The 21,127-nt window shown below is 36.1% G+C and overlaps 3 protein-coding genes across 3 annotated transcripts; 1 reads left to right on the top strand and 2 right to left on the bottom strand.

Annotated features, from left to right (window-relative positions):
- Nucleotides 1-6,454: 6,454 nt before the first annotated feature.
- On the top strand, nt 6,455-9,480 carry LOC131701996 (uncharacterized). The gene is made up of 2 exons (XM_059003272.1): nt 6,455-6,581; nt 7,556-9,480. The coding sequence occupies exons 1-2, from the start codon at nt 6,486-6,488 to the stop codon at nt 9,167-9,169; spliced, it is 1,710 nt and encodes a 569-aa protein (XP_058859255.1). The 5' UTR covers nt 6,455-6,485; the 3' UTR covers nt 9,170-9,480.
- A 515-nt stretch (nt 9,481-9,995) lies between these two features.
- On the bottom strand, nt 9,996-10,280 carry LOC117435143 (phosphatidylinositol N-acetylglucosaminyltransferase subunit Y). The gene has a single exon (XM_034058133.3). The coding sequence runs from the start codon at nt 10,278-10,280 to the stop codon at nt 10,065-10,067; it is 216 nt and encodes a 71-aa protein (XP_033914024.1). The 3' UTR covers nt 9,996-10,064.
- A 73-nt stretch (nt 10,281-10,353) lies between these two features.
- On the bottom strand, nt 10,354-11,701 carry LOC117964181 (protein preY, mitochondrial-like). The gene is made up of 2 exons (XM_034906860.2): nt 11,373-11,701; nt 10,354-10,498 (listed from the first exon to the last, which is right to left on the bottom strand). Exons 1-2 carry the CDS (start codon nt 11,588-11,590, stop codon nt 10,354-10,356), a joined length of 363 nt encoding a protein of 120 aa, XP_034762751.1. The 5' UTR covers nt 11,591-11,701.
- Between the last annotated feature and the right edge of the window lie 9,426 nt (nt 11,702-21,127).

The raw sequence follows: 21,127 nt of genomic DNA, 5'->3' as shown, positions 1-21,127 counted from the left end.
GATGATTAGACACAAAGTAGTAAAACACAAATACTGTTGAGATATTTTGGATACAATTATGTTTTCTCCATATTCTTTGGGAAAGGTAGCAATCGTCTATGTTTCGAAACTATGGCACAGAACTTATTGTTCATCAGATCCAAACTGATGGGTGTACTATCTATAATCATGTGCTCAACATCGGGTATCTCACCTCTGCATCAGCTGCAACTCTGAAATAATAACGGTTTACTGGAGAAAAAGACCATATCATGGATGGAATGACGGAATATCCGTGGTGTTTTTAAGCATGACTCATGCAGCAGCAATAATATTATTCTTACCAGAATATTAGGTGCTGAAGTGCTTCATTTCCTTTGACTCAATCGGTCTTTCAGTCAAACAACAGAAGGGGAACTACCACTTTCCTACTTGAAGGCTCTCTGCATGACCCAATGGCAACATGATAGATTGGATGCACATCTGCAGAGGGAGATGTCATCATTGTATAAATCCAGACTCTAGTTATTTGGGAGTCTCTGAAGAAGCATTCAGCACTGATGTTAAGTTAGTTAGGGCCCGCATTTGCTGACCTGTTATACTCGTTTATGTTTGAAATAAACTTGACAATGTGTTACATGCTTGCTTCATATTCTATTTAAGGTAACAACTGCTGTCAATGGCCACCTTTAGATACCGTCATACATTCTATGTTTTCGTTTCAAAAAGAATGAAGCAATAAGCAGATATTTAACCATGCCATTAGGAAGGATTCAGTTTCGGTACATTGAGAACCACCAGCGATCATCACAAAACCATGAAATACCACCTTATCGGAAATTATTTATAACAATTTACCATAGCAACAAAAACATGCTGGTTAGTCCAAAACATCCAAAATGGTCAAAATGATTAAAAAGTGCAATCTTTCTTAACATACTGTAGGTGTATATAATAGACAGGACTTTATATGAGGAGGACTGTCCTGGTTATTATTAAATAGATTTTTTAGTTTATTAAATATTCTGAAAGATCTCTAGGTGGTCTGCTGTTTGCTGGAGTCAGTTGTGAACCAGCTTGTGGCCCCTGTGTGACAAGAGAAAGCCGGGTAACTAGAGAATGTGTGAAACACTGTTGCAACGTTGTCATGTGCAATGGTGTTAACAAGCGTAATGATTATCACAATCCCATTCTTTAACTAATGATCTATAGGTTTTGACACTGCATGCCGTCTATGGCCAGATCAGTGATGCTGTGAAGAGGTCTTACTTCGGGAGTCCATAAGCAGGTATGTGTTTCAGCACTTTAGAGGTGATGTTTGCTTCCAAAAATAAGTAATAGGTTGTTTAGCACATTCATCATTTTAGTTCTATAGATAAAACAAATCCCTGGGGCATGTTAAACATTTTAAGATTGACTTTGCATTGCTCATGTCATGCAAAGGTAGTGCTGGGGTGGACCCCAGCCTGCTGACATGTTTACTTACAAGTAACTAGACAAAAAGCTAATTACATTTTTTTTTTTTAATGACAGATATCTATGCAAATTATTCGATGCACTGAAAAAATAAAAAAAGTTTAAAAAGTATCATTGTTAAATAACATATTAATCTTGCTTTTATTGAATATATATTGAGTTTTAATTAACTTTTTTTTTAAAAACAATTTGAGTAGAAATATCTGTATTTATTTATTTTGGAGAATATTTCTGTGTACATTCACAGATAAAAAAAAAAAAAAACTTTACTCAAGTAAATTTACCACTTGAATAAATGGGAATATGGACCTTTTCCCTGGATTGCTTCTGTGTTGACAGATAAGATAAAGTATTCATCATGTGTAACCAGGTTAAATTTGGAAACAATAGAATAAGTACTTGGAATGGGGGTGGAGTATTATTGAACTAAACCTATGCTTATGACTATAGCAGCACAAGACACACATATTGATGAGCATTTCATACCACTGGAAAGATACAGATGGGATTAGGGACTGGATTATGATTTGTACCCATTAAATCTTCAGCAATACGGCCTGAAGATCCCATTAATCACTAGGTGGCTTCAGCAATGCCGTTGTCTGGGTGTCAGTATCTATTATGTTTAACAGTCAAACATCTCATGTACTGCATACAGCAGCTCCACAGGCAGTCTTTCACTTACTTACATATTTTTTTGTACTGAGGAGTACCGTGGTAAAAGCATAGCAAAGTGTAATAAAGCATAGTAAACGCACAGTAAAGACATGGTAAAGCACAGTGGAGCATGGAAAATCCTTGTATAATCATTGTAAATGTTATGGTAAACCATGGTAAAGCATAGTAAATGCAGTAGGCATGTGGGTAAAACATGGGAAACCATGCAAATAACCTTTTAGGAGGGTTATGGGAATCTGTGGCAGAGGTTCACCACTAATGTGCCCTATTGTGTTTCACCCTTCTAGTAGCAAGATGATGATTTGATTCCTGGTGCTGGTTTGTCTTTTCAAAGTAAGCACCTTGAATCGAGGCATTATAAAACCATGTTATGAATTTTCTTAGTTTTGGTGCAAATATAACTAAAGTATGTACTTTTGCTCTGGCACATTTTTCCAACAGAAACAAATACATGTTCACAATTCAAAAACTAGAAATAAACAGTTCAGAACTTTATTGTACAATTATTTTTAGAAACAGCTTTGTAGAAGAGAGTACATAAAAAATACCCAATATATAAGTATTCCTCCTATAAGGTGTCAATACTTTTGTCTGCGACCTGTGGGCAAAAAAAGAAATTAGGGGACTGTGACAGAACATAGGCACTGCACATGGGTGTGTGTGAGTTTGGTGGCTAGTGGCCATCTTGGTGAAGGAACAGCCTGGAGTCAAGTTGACCACCATTTGCACAGCCACACAGGTGTGACTGTTTAATTGTTAGGTTGATTGAAGTGTGGAATGTGGCCATGTTGATTGGAGGATTCATTGTCAATCAACACCTGGCCATATGATATAAAGAGACAACATGTTTGTTTGTGAGTGTGTAGGAGCGCAAGGAGTGGAGAATGAGAGAGTGAAAGAGAAAAGAAAGAGAAAGATTGCAGTGTGATAGCCGAAGTCGGGTGCTGTTTTTTTAATTTTGAAGAGTTTTGCTTTGTATCCAAGAAGAGTTTGCTTATAGTGTTTTGTGTTGTTCTTTTGTTTTGTATGAATAAAAGTGTGCAAGAGCACTGAGATGCAGGTTTAATAATTCAAGCGTGCAGACCAGCCTTTACTGGGATGCTATGCCACAGGGACTAAAAGTTCCTAAAAATGACCTGGAATGTAAAATGTGCTGATTGGAACAGCATAGCCTTTTACATTCCCATATTTCTTTCTACATAGGAGGCGGTGTGGTCCAGTGGTTAAAGAAAAGGGCTTGTAATTAGGAGATCCCTGGTTCAAATCCCAGTTCAGCTGCTGATTCATTGTGTGATCCTGAGCAAGTCACTTAACCTCCTTGTGCTCTGTCTTTCGGGTGAGATGTTGTTGTAAGTGACTCTGCAGCTGATGCATAGTTCACACACCTTAGTCTCTGTAAGTCACCTTGGATAAAGGTGTCTGCTAAATAAACTAACAATAATACACTAACAATAGTAAATGTACAATCTAGATGGCTGTTTTAACACTGCATGCTTTGCAGCAAAGAAGATAAAATGCAATGAATGTTCAGTGGCTATAAATGTTTCAATGTCATATAAATCAATCATTCAATCATTTAGAGTATCAGTACGGCTGACTGTTTTCAGGTCTGCCAAGATGATAGCGGCACTGCCATTCCACAGCCATTATACAACTAATAAATGATTCCCTATTATCTCATGTAGCCAGTCTAATAAACACTTCATCAATGGCATTTCTTTGCAGACCTTTAAATATAAATCCCTTTCATCCATCGCATACCTTTATCATTGTCCTTCCCGAGTGAGCGTAAAACACAGGTGTTAGAAAGTCACATTGCACTTTCTTTGCCCTAGTAAAGTCATGGAGGCTGGACAGCTTTCTTTCAGGGTTAAGAATGATATAATGCAATTAGTTTCTCTAACTGTGATTAATATCAAAGCTTCAGTTAAGATTTTTTTTCCGATTAAATGCTGTCAATTTAATATTAAAAAGGAGTGTCTTGACATGATAGTGAAACTATAAACTGCTTAAAGGAACCCCCCCATCCCCAAGGTCAAGATCCACCTTCAAAATACTGGGGGGGTTGACTGGGACAGAGGGGACAAAGAAAACTGCTTCATGTTACATTTAGCTGTGAAACGGTGAAATGTCTTGGCTTATGCTGTTTGTTCAATTTTTTTTTTTTTGATTATGCAAAAAAGAAAGACCTTATTTACACAGACAAATTTCACACTCATGAATTCAGTGACCCCAATCATTCCAGGCCTTCCAAACCATGTGACCTCATTCAGTGTATGACCCATTTTCACCTGAATCTTTCCCACAGTCCAGTGAATAAAAAATAAAAGTAAAAAGGACATGATGAAAGGATACTTACTGGCTTTAATGAGTGAAAAGGCATTTCCTTTGGAGGTAGCTGCCATGGAAAACAGCTCAGACACGTTTAATCAAACTGTAATGTACGCAAGACTGTATTTTTTTTGTGATTCATAAAGTAAAGTAAAGCTATCAGTCGGTGCATTGTCAGACACCTATATATATGAATTATTTATTTAACATCATGTAATCAAAGAAACTGCAAAATGATATTGCAAAAGTCTACCGGAAGCCATAATAGTAGTACAGTATTTCACGTTAGTTTTCGAAATGTCACATTTTTCAATTTTTGTCAGTTTTTCGTTAAGTATATCGAAAATTACAAAGCGGTAATTTATTCAATATGTTAAGGTAACATTATTCAGCAGGTTTCATTCGACTTTATGAAGCAAAATGTGTTTATTATATAGGGCAATCCACAACTTTTGGGGGTAGCTGTATGAACACTTTCCATTTTCCCGACCTAACGGTAGTTCCTTACTGCTGCAGAGAAGTGGTCAAAAGGATTAATTTAATGCTGTAAAAATGTGGTTTAAAAACAACCGCAAATGCAATACATAAATTACTGAATTCATTACATGCTCAGAAATTACAATAAATGCAATATATGGTATTACAATTAGCAAATTTCAGCAATGCATCACATGAACAGTGTGCAAATTAGCATACCTCTATAACTAGTCACACAAAATACTGATTGTTTCCCCAGTGCCGTCTGGTCCTTTCTTTAACTGCAGAAACTGCAGTTGTTTGTAAGTTAATACAGAGGTCGTCATTTCTAAAAGGACTCGGTTTTGGCATAATTAAATTGTTTAATGCCTCCAGATACAGTACTTTTGTCATGCCTTTTAAACACGCGGAATTGTTTGAAACGGGTAACTGAAATACATTTTTTTAAAAACACACAACTCTAAGTGTGCAAATAGGTTTGCAATGGGGAAATGGCATGTGCAGACTGCAAAACTAAATTAAAACAAACCTCTTGTGATGATAAACTGCAGCATTGCCATGGATTTTAAAACACCGTAGACTATTATACCTCTGAGATTCGGCCTGCTTGATATTCTTCATCCTACTGCTCTACTCCTATGGTTTACAACAACATTAGCGTTAGGGTTTTGGTTACGTTTTATTTCGTTCATATTGTTGAAATTGAAACAGCTACCTGGTTCTGTCACTACATATTTAATATTTTGTTCCTATCAAATGCGCAAACTACTGGTGTTTAATGCTACTAAATAAAACAATGATATATTTGTAGTTGTATTGGCGCCTTTTTGTCTTCAAATCCTTAGCTGCTGATTGGCTATTTAGAGCTCGCTCTTGGGAGCGAGAGTCTAACGTAAATCAATCTTCAGGCTCCGCATAATTCAAAACAGCGGAGGCCAGCTCGAGTAACGGGGGCTGGAGTTAGCGAAACATTGTGTGTAATGTAAGTAAAAAAGTGACGTTTTATTTTTAATGTAAATGTAAATGGTAAATATTCAAATTTGTATGAATATCCCCTTTAGTAAAACCAATTGAAAGTGAAAATGTCTGGTTATTGTTCGGTTATTCTATTAATATATGGAGCAACCGTTATACTTAAAATCCAGCGGGTTTTAAGGAAAATGTGAACGAAAGATAATAGCAATTGTTTTAAGTAGTTAAATGGATAGTTTTTACAGGATTTTTTTTATAAATAAGTAGGCCAACAGTGTTGCATTGTTTTCTTTTTGTATTTTTTTCTTTTTATTCATTTTCGTTCTATAGTTTTACACGTAGTGTATCGCTTACCGTTAGCTTATTTTATTATTATTATTATTATTATTATTATTATTATTATTATTATTATTATTATTATTATTTTTGTGGGCATTTTACTCCAAACTGTTATTCTCACTTTTTGGTTCTGATTTATTATAGAGATGTTTTTCTGTTTGCCTCGTGTTAATATTTATATTATTCTTGCAGCTTAGTTACAGATAAAAAATAAAAAATAAATAAATAAAGACATGGCCCCAAAACACGAGAAAAAGAAGAAGAAACGTGGATGCTGCCCATGTCTGTCATCATCTGTGAATGAAGCAGAAGATTGTGAGGAATATCTGGTATGATTTCAGTAAATACTGACATTTTATTTTGCATTAATAGATCTTGCTTACCTTTACAAACAGGAGCAACAAAAGGCAATACATACAATTTAGATATTTAAAAAAAAAATCTGATTATGTCATCCAAATTTAGACTTACTAAAATAGACTAAATACATTTAGTGACAAGCGGACTGAAAGTATTTTTCATTGTCTTCAAATGAAAAAAAAAATCTTATGGTTTATCTTAATTTATTTACATTCATTTTTAAAAAAAAGTTTATTTAGAAAGAATATCTAACACAATGTGTCGTTGTCAACGATTCGTATGAGTGGTCAGTGCTGTAGAGAGGAATATGTGCATGAACTTTATGATTAGTAAAGCTTATCAATAAAAAAAAATGTTATACTGTGTAATGATTTATATATATATATATATATATATATATATATATATATATATATATATATATATATATATATATATTAGCTCAAAGAGCCAGCTGCCCATATATATAGGTTTGAAAGGAGTTATAAAGGGTTTAAAAGGCATGTCATATGCAGACAGGCTAAAAGAATTGAATCTATTCAGTCTTGAACAAAGAAGACTACGCGGCGATCTGATTCAAACATTCAAAATCCTAAAAGGTATAGACAGTGTCAACCCGGGGGACTTCTTTGACTTGAAAAAAGAAAAAAGGACCAGGGGTCATAAATGGAGATTAGATAAAGGGGCATTCAGAACAGAAAATAGGAGGCACTTTTTTTACACAGATAATTGTGAGGGTCTGGAACCAACTCCCCAGTAATGTTGTTGAAGCTGACACCCTGGGATCCTTCAAGAAGCTGCTTGATGAGATTCTGGGATCAATAAGCTACTAACAACCAAACGAGCAAGATGGGCTGAATGGCCTCCTCTCGTTTGTAAACTTTCTTATGTTCTTATGTTCTTATGTTCTTATAACTATATATATATTACATCTTATTTTCAGATTTCTTTGAGTGAATCCCCAGAGGAAGACTTAGGAATGTTGCATTCATTTGAGACAATACTTGATTCCACAAATAATACTACAAAGGAAAAGAAAAAGAAAAAGAAAAAATCTAAAAGCCACAAAAAAGCAAAGAAAAAAACTGAATTAGAACTAAAGAAATTGCAACCACCCGTTTGCCAGAGAAGGGAGAGTGATGATTCATATGAGTTTTGGCGTCCTGATAGAAATGACAGAATAAAAAAAAAATCATTAAAAAAGAAACCCAAAAAGCCCAAAATAAACAAATGCCATATTGATCCTGACCAAGACCATCATCAGAAGAACCTAATGCAAGTAGAATTATACTATACTCCAGAATGTTCTCATGTTCAAATTCCTGTAACACAATCCTTTAAGAAGACAAAGAAGAAACGTTACCTTTTAGGTGGGAGCGTCATGCCAAAAATGACCGATGATAATCTGACATTGGAACACAGGGGGATGTGGCAGCACACTAGATCACCTGAAGGAATTAGCAGTATTCAGTCTGAGCAACAGGTTATATATGAATTGTTGTGTCTACCACCAGTTGAGAAAAATCTGCTTGAGGAAGAAGTTCATGAGCAAGCTAGTGTGTGTTCTAAAAACAAACCATGGACAGTAGCCCCCTGTAAAAAAAGAGTTGTTTTTGACACTGCAGTACAACACTTCAGTAGTGACAGTGTGGGATGCAAAAGCAGGCAGGGATCAACCAGAGCAACATACAGGGAGCCAGAAGATGACTTTTGCTGTACAGAGCCTTTACTTTCTTCAAGCCCCGTACTGGAAATAAAGTCCTGTGACTCTGAAGATGAATTTAACGTGCATTGCACAAAAAAGAGACGTGAATACAGAGCTGAAAGCACACATGGTCTTGTAGAGGAAGCTTGTAACAGCCAGGACCTTTTCCTTACACAGAAGACTTTCTTGCCAAGAAGTGGCTCAAGTGATGGTAGTGTTAGCTCGCCATCAGCACAAAGCGACAAATACACAGAATGCCAGAAAACTACAGGACACATCAAGCGCACAAGAACATCTGAAGTAAACCTTCCATGCTTGAGATCATCACCCATGAGACAAAGCTATGAAAACTACTGTCTGGTCTCAAGTAGAAAATTAGGGCCAATCACTGAGAAAGCCACACAGACCGATGACTTCTTCAGCTCAAGGGCACTTGCTACTTCTCTAGGGTTTTACAAAACACAGAGAGATAACAAATGTACAGAGAAACCAGTTGACCTGAGTCTGCCATCTAGAATGAGAGCAGAAATCGCCTCAAATCATGCTTGTCGCTGTCATGTTAATGGTGAAGGTGATGGTGTGCATATTTCCCCTAAATATGTCTCGTGTCATACAAGCAACTGCATTCCAATTTCAGGGGATGAAAATCAAACTAATTGCCTAAACACATTTTGCAGACTATCTGAAGATGGGAAATATATTCAGACTCAGCTAAATGAGTCTTACTTCTTTAAGTTAAAAGGTGAATCTCAATCCCCTGAGTCGCAAGCTCCACTTATGAAAGAGAAGGTGATGCATGAGAAAAAAAAAAAGCCACTAGTGAATAAATGGGATGCTCCAAAGTCACGATGAATAACTTTGTCTGCCTGATACCAACCTTGATAAGGAAATAGCCGTTTAATAGTATAGTTCAACAATTAACATGGTAGTTTATGCATGCACTTCTTTGTTATTAAAATTAACTAGTTTCTTTTCCTAAAAAGCTATTAATAAATTAAAAAGTAAGCCTCTCATGTATGCATGAAATCTTGGATAATTAATTTAAAAGAAAAAGTGGGCTGTGTATGTTAAATGCAAGTCAAACAAAAACTAATATAAAAGAAACTTAACAGTCCAAGCAGAATTATATATATATATATATATATATAAGAGATTTCTCTGAGTACCTGGAATTAAAGAACTGTTATCGGTATATTTGTTTCATTGTCTCTAACTTTTCCTTGTTTTATTGTTATATTTCCTTGTTGAAGTTAATAAATTGAATTGCTCTTATTTGTCATGTAGTGCTTTGTATAGATTTGCCACTTAAAATGAAGTACCTTAATTAAGCAAACTGTTTTAATATATGATTTTTGCAATTAAGTTCCATTACAATGAAGTGTCTCAATGTTTAACTGTAACCATACATGTGTGAAAATAACTAACAGTACGTAGGGAAGCGTTGCAGACTGGCATGTCTGAACTGCATTATACCCAATAGTAAAGTTTTGTCATACAGAATGTTCAGTATCAGCAGAATCACATTTTGGATTCGTAAGATCAGCAACATTTTTATTATGATCAATGTGTGACTTTTGAGTAAATCAGTAGTACATTACACATATAAGCAAGACTTTAACTTACACATCTGTATGGTACACTACTGGATTTAGTGTAATCATTTAATAAAATGAAGTAGTCAGACTGAAAACTTTTATTTAAATTTTTCAAATGACAGATGCTCTTGCATTATTGCCCATACAGTACATCAGTTGTGTCTGAAAAGTTTGATTCCCATCCACTTCCAGAGATGGAAGAACACGTACACTGGTATGGTTATTGGAAGCAGGAGGCTATAGAAACACAGACTGCTTGTACTTGTACAGCCTTGTGGGAAATTCTCATCTACTGTTGCCGAGTAAAACAGTCCAATTAAAGAGAAAATTGGAACCAATACAGTGAGAGTAGATAATGACAGGAACATTTTTCTTTTTTACTTGTTTACACCACACAGATATGAATACAGAGTTCACACAATTGACCTTTAGACCAAAATTTCAGTCCTCTGCGTTGTCTCTTCTTGTTTGTTCATCCTTGCGGGTCATTCTTGCATCCTGTGGGATCATGTTGGGTATACCATCAACGATAGGATAGGCAATTCCAAGTTCCTCGTTTATCAGTTCATTGGTTAACGCTTCATAGCTGTTAAAAAAAGGCAAAAACCAATAGCAAGGATATTTACTTTGTGTTCTTAATTTCAAAACTAGTTAGTGGAACAAAAATAAAATGGCATTTTTGAATTGTTATTAAACACTCCTAAATTTAACTTGTGTCACATTCATTTACATAAATTAAATATTGGACAGATCCTTGACTTCCATATTAAGGTTCAGGTAAATACAAAGTATGAACATAATATCACAAAGTAATATTAACTTGTTATTTATTTATGGTCATTCTTACGTGTAGGCCATACAGATTCCCACAGTGTTTTTACCTAGGTGTTTCATTGTCGCGTCTAACAACTCGGATTAGATTTAACAACACGAAATCTTTATTAAATATATAGTTTGCTTACAGGTTTGGTCACTGTCACTTGCATGCTCTTTTATAAATACGAACAAAGTAACCCACAACAATATCTATAGTGTCACATTGGGTGCGAGTGATGCTCTTCTTTCAACGGCATTTGATTGCGATCACGTTTTAAACACGGAAAAATGATCAATTTGTTTGGTGTCACATTATGGCGACTGGTTTAATTAAGCCAACATGTACACTCCCAAAATATGGAACAAGACAAGAGTACAGTTTGAAATAATGACGTCAAGAGGTTAAAATAATACACTAACTTCCAAAAGTGGGTATTTTTGGCAAACAATTGTCAGGTATTTGTGACTGGACTTTACAACAACAGATCCAACGTTTCTTAAAACTAAAAGTAACTATTATTAAACAAGGTAAACATAAATAAATAAATACATACATACATACATACATGCATACATACATACATAAAGCAGTCAAAGAACAAGTCAGCAATATGCGGTGCCACAAAAGAAAATAATAAAATTACCGCAGCGGTTTCTTTGACAAGGGGCAAACCAAGTACTCGAGGAGCGAAGCATCAACCCCCTTCTTCTGCTCGTTGCCCTTCACGCCGTCTGCAGACAATCTAAGCGCTGAACACTGTAATTTTCTGACAGCAGGCACAAAAGGAGAATGTATGCTAGTCTTCCGGCTTCTGATGACGTTTAATACTAACTTTCTGTAAACATTTTGCATGATGATCATAAAATATATATATATATTAATTGCACCAACTGAATTAACAACTAGCCTTTCTAATAAAATATCCAAAGCGGATACAAACCTGTAAACACTTTCCTGTGCATCATTAACAAAGTCCCCTTATTTGCGGATGGACATTTTCTGTTCCCCCCACACAGGTATTACCGCGTTTTTTTCAAATATAAGTGCAAGCTCTTACCCATGGTGTACTGCGATACTGCATTTCTTTGCTTTTAGCATATAATGGTGTACATAACAGTACAAGTATTATTCTAAAGTATAGATAAGCAGGTAGAAGGAGAATAGTATGGTAGTCTATGGTATAAAGAGGACTACAGTACAGGAGCATGCGATTTAAACCACACTAACGATATGATAATATCCTCTATGAAACTGGGTTTCATTTTAATTAACACATTTGTTTAATGTTGCATAACACATAGGGGTTGTTTTTATCTTCCAAAGCATTTTGAATGTGTGCGCGCTCGCGCGTGCGTTTTGTGCATGTTTATGTGTAGACTGCTGTAGTGCAGTTTTCAGCCATTAGATGGCAGCGGTGTCTAAGGAAAAACTATTGCGTTCCTGCTGCTTGCCATATTATTGGTACAGTCGCATTTACTTCATAAACTGTAAACGGTTTTAGGAGCCGGTTCAACATTTTCCTTCTGTGTAGTTATTTTGATTACTATAAATAAATGTCGAAATTTTAAGTGAATCTGATATCTATTGGAATTACTGCACAAGCCTGTGTTTCTTGTACGCAAATGAGAATCGGTTTTGATTTGATAAGCCTTACCGTTATTGCGACGCGAATAGCTCAAGGTGCGAATAATACAAATAAAACAAATTGATTTCTAAAGTCGCTCGCTTCGTTGCGGTGTGCATTGCTCCATTTAAATCAGTAGTTTTAATTCTTTTTTATTCGCTCGCTCTCTTCATTCGCGTCAGGTGTGCATAGCCCTTCAATGTGGAGCCATGAGTAGCTTGGTGTGGTGCCATTTACAGGACCATTGCTTCCTTGAGCGTTACCATACAGTATTAAGCGGCTGTTTTTGCTGGACACCCAGTGTGAAATATGTATACTACACGCCCTAGTTAGCTAATATCTTCTGTATCGTTTTCAAAATAATATTCAAGTCATGTAGTCTTGCTTAAAAAGTGCAAAATAATTGCATGTGTGCTTGGGAGGTGTGTGGGAGGCAGGGTGTCAAAGGCTATTAATTAGTTATATTGTAAGTACCAACCCAAACACATGCTTTGAGATCAATATAATTGGCAATAACAAATGGATCAATCATGTAAGGGTCAGCCCGATTTGAACAATACTGGGTAAGCATTCCGAAAGCGCTGGAGCAAGGACAGAACTGGAGTTTCTTTGGACTGTTTTTTGGTTTTTTTTGTACATTTAGATTACTGGCCCAGATGCTTTGCTTGTCAACACATTGGAAGTGTTTTGAAGTGGTTGAAATTTGTGGCAAAACAGATTACATGGTAACGCTTTAAAGTAATGGCTGCAAACTCATGAATTCTGACTGAATACCACAGGAATAACACCTGAATATCTTATGCACTTCCTGAAGTAATTCATTTTGAATTCAGCCCTGTTAATTCATGTGGATTTAATTACCCTTATTCATTCCATGTTTATTTGTAACAAATGATGCTGACTGCATGTATAAGGCATGATTTCAGGGGATTGTGAGCAGTATTGATTCATGCACGAATGCATGCCTTATACATGTGTTCAAAATGAATGACTTCAGAACTCAGAGTCCAACCAGCCATTATATATAAGAACACATTTCTAATCCCTGTCAGTGGCAGTCCTGTTGTTCCTGCTCATTGGCATCTGACATTAGCATGTTGGTACAGCAAGTGCAATCTTAATGCAATTCACCTTGCAGATGACCCACATTTGCTTATAAAACCAGTGTGTTCTGTAGACCAAATGAGCTTGGGGGATTGAACACAAGAGAAAAGAACTCAAAACACTACTCTACAACACTCCAAATGAAACTTGCAATTCCAACCTAATCAACTTTGATGTCCCAAGTTGGATTCACAATTCGGTTCTAACTAATCAGGGCATTTCTATTCATTTTGGGCTGAGGCCATCTACATTACCAAACTTTGGTTTCAAAAGTGTGTGTGTAATAATTCAACTTACTTAATGTAATCTTAATGTAATGTTGCATAAGTCTTTTTTAACCAGTGAAACCATTAAACAGGCAGCTCCTTGAGAGATGCACATAACGGCAAGGGTTATATTGGGGTCAATATTAAGGTGCGCGCATGAAGCTGTCATTGTGCCTGCAAAAACCCTTCCTGTCTGTTGAAAGTAGAGTCTATTTTACTCCATTAAATCCTATAATGGAAATAATCAACTGTGCGCAAAATTTCATTAATGCTCCAAATGAAATGTCATAAGAATCATTCTTTAAAAAAAGGAAGAAAAAAGTACAATAAAGATTTTCAGTATTGTTTAACTGTGAATGGACCATGTCAAAATTCATGTCCGAATCTCTGAATGTGTTTGATACTGAGTTAATAAAAATAAAAAAAATACCATCACATTATTTAGTTTAATATTGTTTAAAAGACCAAACAAACTAATGATTTACAACTATAAAGTTACAATAAACTGACAGCCAACTTTACAGGCAATGCACATATGAGAAGCCATTAACATTTAACAAATGGAAGACCATTCATTTTCATTAACATTTAAACACATACCAGAGGATCTGTGTGGGAGTGAACAGACTACCTGAGCAAAATCTGAAACGCAACTGAAATTCCAGTCGGTTATTTGACACGATTGTATTTTTCATGTATTTACATTCCTGACTCCCCTGGCCCCCAATCCCCAGCAAAAAATCTCAGTGATGCCATAGAGTCATAAGAGTATACTATCAGGTGCTGAGCAACTGTGTGTGAGATTGTTGGCTGGTCGTTGGAAGTGGAATGGAACACAAATGGATAGCTGTCACTTTCAGTCTAGCTTTTGACAGCTGCCATGGTTGACTGCTTCAGCAATGCTCCTGCTGCACACTGTGACTGGTATAGTATGGTACTGGTATGGATTTGCCAGTGTGTGCTGGTGGTTGGCACCATTCAAATGTCAAAATATGAAAATACTTTTCCCTGTCTTGTACACTTTTTTGAGCCCCTTTTCCAACTGCTAGTTTCCATAGCTTACAAAACCCTGTTTAGTGATGTCAGTCCTGCAGTTGACAATAGCTTATGAGAAAGGCCTGCTATCAAACGGATTTGTATCATTTGAGCCTTTTCCCTGTTCTTGTGCTTTATTTAGTTACAAAACTTGTGAGAGAATTCTTTACAGCCACAATATTGAAACATTGAGAGGCTAATGCCCCCTGAATTGTGAAATACTGCTGTACATCTTATAAACCAAAGGAAAATGCCAGCCTTTAACACTGCCTTATTAAGAGACTCTAACAAGAGCGATGACTAGCCCTGTGTTTCAGATGAAAACTTGTCATATCTGAAGTTCACTGTTGTGTCAACTCTTCCTGAATCTGTGAACTAGTAAGTTCAAATAAAACGCACGCTGCTTAATAAATCCTGTTCAACACTGTGATTCAGGATACTTAAGATTCAAGCTGAATGTTATCTCAGCGAAGATTGTACTAATTATGAAAAATGGATTCAGCTAAACCCAATCTGTCACTTCACTCGTTTTGAGGTCAATCAGAATTTCAGTGCAGGAACATTAATCCTTGCTGTTTGAAATAGCAAAGAATGTTTCTATAGCGCACACCGAATCAAGCCATTTCCTTCCTGGCAAAAAGAGAGAAAAAACACTCATTAAAAGTTCCATTATTGTCTGTGATGCTCCTGGTCTCTTTGGTAGTAATTGAAGTCAAACCATTTTTAAAAACAATGTGGTGCCTAATGTTCTGCCCCACTGTTCAAAGACTATCGATCAGTGCACTTTTGTAAGACAGTTCACTTTAAGCCAAACAGAGCTGGTCACTTAATATACCTTATAGTTTACATTCTATATTATCATTTGCATGAATACATTATCACCCTGGCTCAGAAATCTGATTCTCTTGAGCTCATAATGGTAATTAGAATTAATCTTTGACAGTTGCAGTGTCTCATAGCACGTACTGTATATCTGAGCTTAGATAAGAAAAACCATAACGCTGATCAATTTAGCTAAACAGCAACATATAAGTAAAGGTAACGAATAGTTGCTTAATTAAATTGTAACATGCTTATGCTCTTACATGGTAATTACTGTGAACAGCATTTTGTTACCTGATGTAAAACATGGTAACACATGGCATAGGTCATTTCCATGTATTATACACTTATTCCACCAGTAGATTCAGTACCATCTAAGAGCAAAAAACATTACCCAGTTACCCAGTTATTACCACGTTGGTTATGGCTGTGCTACAATAGGGATTTTCCTATTGTTGTATAGTTTTAAAAAGACAAAAATAAGCTTCCACTGTTTATGTAGGTTTACATTTTAGATGTCGAATGGCACTGACAGACATACAAACATATATTTCATTGTTCTATTATAAAAACAATGTATTGTGCATTGAATGGGCTCCCTGTACAAGACCAAAGATTCCCAATTGACCTGAAGATTATGTCAGAGTGACTCATCTTCCCTACTTCAGTCTTGTAATATGCTTATTAAAAATGCCTGTTCCGTTTACTGCTTGAAGCCAATAATAGATGCTTTCTTCACACAGTCTGCTATCAATGCCCTTGTTCTTTTTTAATGGGTGTAGTTCAAGTAAACACAATTCTATTCTCAAATGCATTTTCACATCTGCGTTTTGTTTTCAGGATAAAAGAAAGCTACACAGTTTTTGATTTTGTACAGTAATGTTGTCAGTGGAAAGAGAGGAGACAGGGGATAGGAAAAGCATTGAAGGTCATTCGCTTCATTTTACCAGGCCCTGGGGAAAATTCAGGATCCAAATGGTTTAGATTAAGCAATGTGTTTTGGATGCAATTTGAAATAGAGAGACAGGTTTCCTTAAAAACAAGGTTTATATAAAAATGTCTATTTAAAAAGAAAAAAAGGTTCTGTTAAAAGGCTTGTTCACCATTAAAGAACACTAATAACCATGCAAATAACACTGTGTCCCTATTCTGCATATCATCTGATAAATATTGTTATTATTGTTGTAATTAAATAACACTGTAAATGCATAAAAAATAAGGTATGAGGCACTGAAAAAAGTTAAAAGGATGTGACTGGAATATATTATTTAAAAAACTTTTTTATGATTTTATAAAATGCACTAGATGGCACTAATGTGCAAAAAAAAATTACAAGGAAAAAACTTGAATCATAACACTAATATAATCTGTTGACAATAAACAGCACAGCAGAGAAACGATGCCAATGACTCAGTAAGATGAAAGTGAATTAGCTTGAGAAGTAAACTTCTGATTTAGCAGCTCATGAAGAAAATGTGCCAAGCGGATCTATAAATTGAAAACTGCAAAGAGTATCTAAGACTAGACATACGATTTCTAGAGCATAAGGTCTTATGAATAGATACTGTTTTATTAATTTGAATCCATTACGTAACTGCCTGCTGCTTTGATGTGAGTGGTGGGGCCCTCTGTTGGCAGTGGTGTGAAATGTTGCACTTCCTCCCTCCTGTTCAGCTGTCCAGTGTTGGCATGATCAGACATTCCCTCAGACAAGCCAGAGCTCTGCTGTCGGAGCTAAAAATGCCACGTAAGACACTGGCAGAAAAACAGTGAAGCTGCTAGCTTGCGTCAAATCTTTCGGCATACTTAGAACACAAATGCATTAGTAAGCCCTCATCTAGAATATTGTGTTCAGTTTTGGTCACCTCTCAACAAAAAGGATATTGCTGCTCCAGAAAGAGTGCTAAGAAGAGCGACCAAAATTATTCCTGGTTTAAAAGGCATGTCATATGCAGGCTAAAAGAACAAAGAAGACTACGCGGCAATCTGATTCAAGCATTCAAAATTCTAAAAGGTATTGACAATGTCGACCCAAGGGACTTTTCCGACCTGAAAAAAGAAACAAGGAACAGGGGTCACAAATGGAGATTAGATTAAGGAACAGAACATAGGAGGCACTTTTTTACACAAATAATTATGGGAGTCTGGAAACCAACTCCCCAGTAATGTTGTTGAAGCTGACACCCTGGGATCTTTCAAGAAGCTGCTTGATGAGATTCTGGGATCAATAAGTTACTAACAACCAAATGAGCAAGATGGGCTGAATGGCTTCCTCTCGTTTGTAACCTTTCTTATGTTCTTATGTTCTAAAACCAAAATATTTGCTTTGTACTCAGCATGTTGCCTACTTCTGTAGTGTCACAAAAGAAGCTAACTGCACACATGGGGAAAAGCAGGTGATTTGGTCCCTTACAGAGTAACCTGGTATGGATGGGAAATATCAGAGTTATCTGAACTAATGTATTAGCTTTGCTGTGTAGTTCTCTTTGTATCATTTTGTGTTGCAGTTGTCATCCTGGTGGCTTTTTTCCAGTTGAAAGCACTCATGTGGCCTCAATCAAGCTCTCAGAATCACCTCTAAATTCGAAGCCCAGCCGATACACCAGGGTGAAGCCATTAACCTGAGCATGTTGTTCTGTAGACGCCATCGTTTACCAGAAGCCATTTCTCGTGTGAACAATTGTCCCCTTAAAATGCCATTACCAATGCCCTGAGAAACCTGGGCTCATCTTTATTAATATTTTAAGCACATGGATATATTTCTAAGCTCAGTAAGAGTGAAAGTGAACAATCTAGATCTGTGCTGTGATTGATGTGTTAGCACATTATTCCTTTTTTTTTTACATTGGTTTTAGTAATAGTAGAGATGGAAAACAATACTTTAGAAAATGATGTACTGTATGAACCACTTTATTCCACATTTATATTGCATTTCTGTGCCATTGCACATTAATGAGCTATTATTTTATTATTGCATTAAACTATACAGCGACATTTATACCTTTTGGCTGGGTACTGTATAATGGATTGTCTTTCAGCAGTGAGAACATGACATTCTTGAAATTCTGGGATGGTCAAAGCATACCGTTTGTCTTCTAAGCTAATTATAGGGGCTGAAAATGCCCTGCTCACAATCATCTGTCATTGCTATCGCTACTATGCCAACTCTATTATTTCTATAATTTAGTTTTAGAACATCCCAGACCCAGAGTCTTATTGTGAAGATGATTCATTGCTGTAAACGTTTCACTATTCTTTTTAGCTCTTTTTTTTATTTTTTTAATAATTTAGTAGTCGCCAATTAGTTTTTCTTTTTTTTGTTATTTTCTTCCCAATTTAGTAGTATCCAATTATTTTTTTAGGTCAGCTCACCGCTACCACCCCTGCGCTGACTCGGGATTAGTGAAGACGAACTCACACTGTCCTCCGAAGCGTGTGCCTGCAGGTGCCCGGCCTGACCACAGGGGTCGCTGGTGCTGTGGCGAGCTGAGGACACCCTGGCCGACCTATCCTCCCTCCCCCCAGGTGGCGCTCGACCAATTGTCGGCAAAGGAATAGCCTGGACTTGAACCGGCGACGTCCAGACTGTAGGGCGCCTCCTGCACTCTACTTGAGTGATTTTTACTGGATGCGCCACTCGGGAGCCCCCTCTTTTTAGCTGTTCTGATTCCAAATAGGGATCTACTAATACAATTCCGGCAAAAACATTCAGAAACAAAAACATACGTAATATTTTATTCTGTAACTGCAATTCTAGTTTTTAACAAACCTTAACATACATTACAGGGGCATCTGTCCAATAATGGGCCAATAATGGGTTTTTAAAAATATATACTAAAAAATATTTTATTGGCTGATTCCTCAAAGTCAGAAAGATGTGAACTAGTCCCCTTTGTTATTACTGTATGTAATTGAATACCTCTGAAGGAGACAGATGGGAAGCAATACTGCAGTGAAAAGCATGGCCATTTTCTCAATAGATATAACTAGTGTTATATCAACACATCTATTGATCACCAATGGAATCAAAGCTTCTTAGGGGTGTGATGGATGGCTGGGCATGATTTCCAGATTCTGCTGGAGTACTAATAATGGAAACACTGCCGGAACTTGGAATCTTCCTGAATCTTCCAGAATGACAATAATAATCTGCATTCACTAGTTGGGAGTCATATCATGCAAGATTCCATACAGCTCAGCGAGAATGAGCGGACCACCTAATCCTTAACCTGCTCATCGCTGTTATTAACTGTGTTCAGCACTGCTTGAGACCTAAACCAGACTGGAACCCAGGCCTTCAGAGGGGAGGGCATGTGCATTAACAAAATACCAAAAAAAATTTTTTACTTGTCTGGCCACAGGAATTACAATTGCTTCATTTTGATTCCTGTTGAAGAGTATCTCTTCTGTGCGTTTACCTCACATATCTAGTACAAATGGACTATGTTTATAACACAAAATATATGCAGGGTGTTGTGGTCTCAAAGACCATAAGGTCAGGCTTCATTGATTGAGCTGCACAGAGAGTTCAACTTGCTGCTGAGATTTCAGTGGGTTTTTTTTATCAGTCTGGAGGTGTGTATATCTCCACTTTATACTGTAAAATAAATGTACAGTATGAACAGATTAACTTGTTTTGAGATTCTTCAGGGAAGTTTGTTGTTACATTTCTAAGAATGTACTTCTGACAATCGCAGGGAAGCACTATAACTGGTTGGCGCTTTCTTTTTTATACCAGTTTCATTGACCCTTGCATTATTTCTTTCTGAAGCTGTGCGATAAGCATTTCTTCACATGAGATTACATTAATTATACCAAATTAGCACGGGCTTGCCCTTTCCAGACATTCCATGCTTGGAATGTGTATTTCCAAAATCTAGAAAACTATACAATAATGATGGTATGATGACATTAACATTCTAGAATAAGAATGTTCCGTTATTGGTGCCAGAAGTCGTTGTAAACATAGCCAGAGGTTTTTAATTTTAGTTTTTTTTTCTCAGCTCATTTTCCCAACCATAAAAGAGCAACAAATCCTGATAGAGGGAGCAAGTCGGAACTTTAAATATAACAGGCCAACCAATATAAATGAAAGTGGCACTACTGTCTGAAGCAATTCTGTTCTAAATATATGGACTATGCCAAAGAAAAAAAAATAATGTAATATTAAGTCTTATTGCTTTTTTCACTGCCATAGCAGATATAAGCACAATCAAATCATCTTTTATTTTTATTTCTCCAGCTAGACTACACAATTGTGTTTCTTTATATATATATATATATATATATATATATATATATATATATATATATATATATATATATATATATATATATATATATATATATATATATATATATATATATATATATATATATATATATATATATATATATATATATATATATATATACACACACAGAGAAATAACAAATTAAGGTGACAAAAGGAGAAGCTCTGTCTTGTGAGAAATTATGTTTAACATGTGTTTAATAATTTTGTGCATCATGCAATGCTCCAGAGTGATATCCACATGGAATGTTTTG

Source organism: Acipenser ruthenus, chromosome 28, assembly GCF_902713425.1.
Source record: "Acipenser ruthenus chromosome 28, fAciRut3.2 maternal haplotype, whole genome shotgun sequence".
NCBI classification, from domain to species: Eukaryota; Metazoa; Chordata; class Actinopteri; order Acipenseriformes; family Acipenseridae; genus Acipenser; species Acipenser ruthenus.
This window is presented reverse-complemented; position numbering and strand designations above follow the sequence as displayed.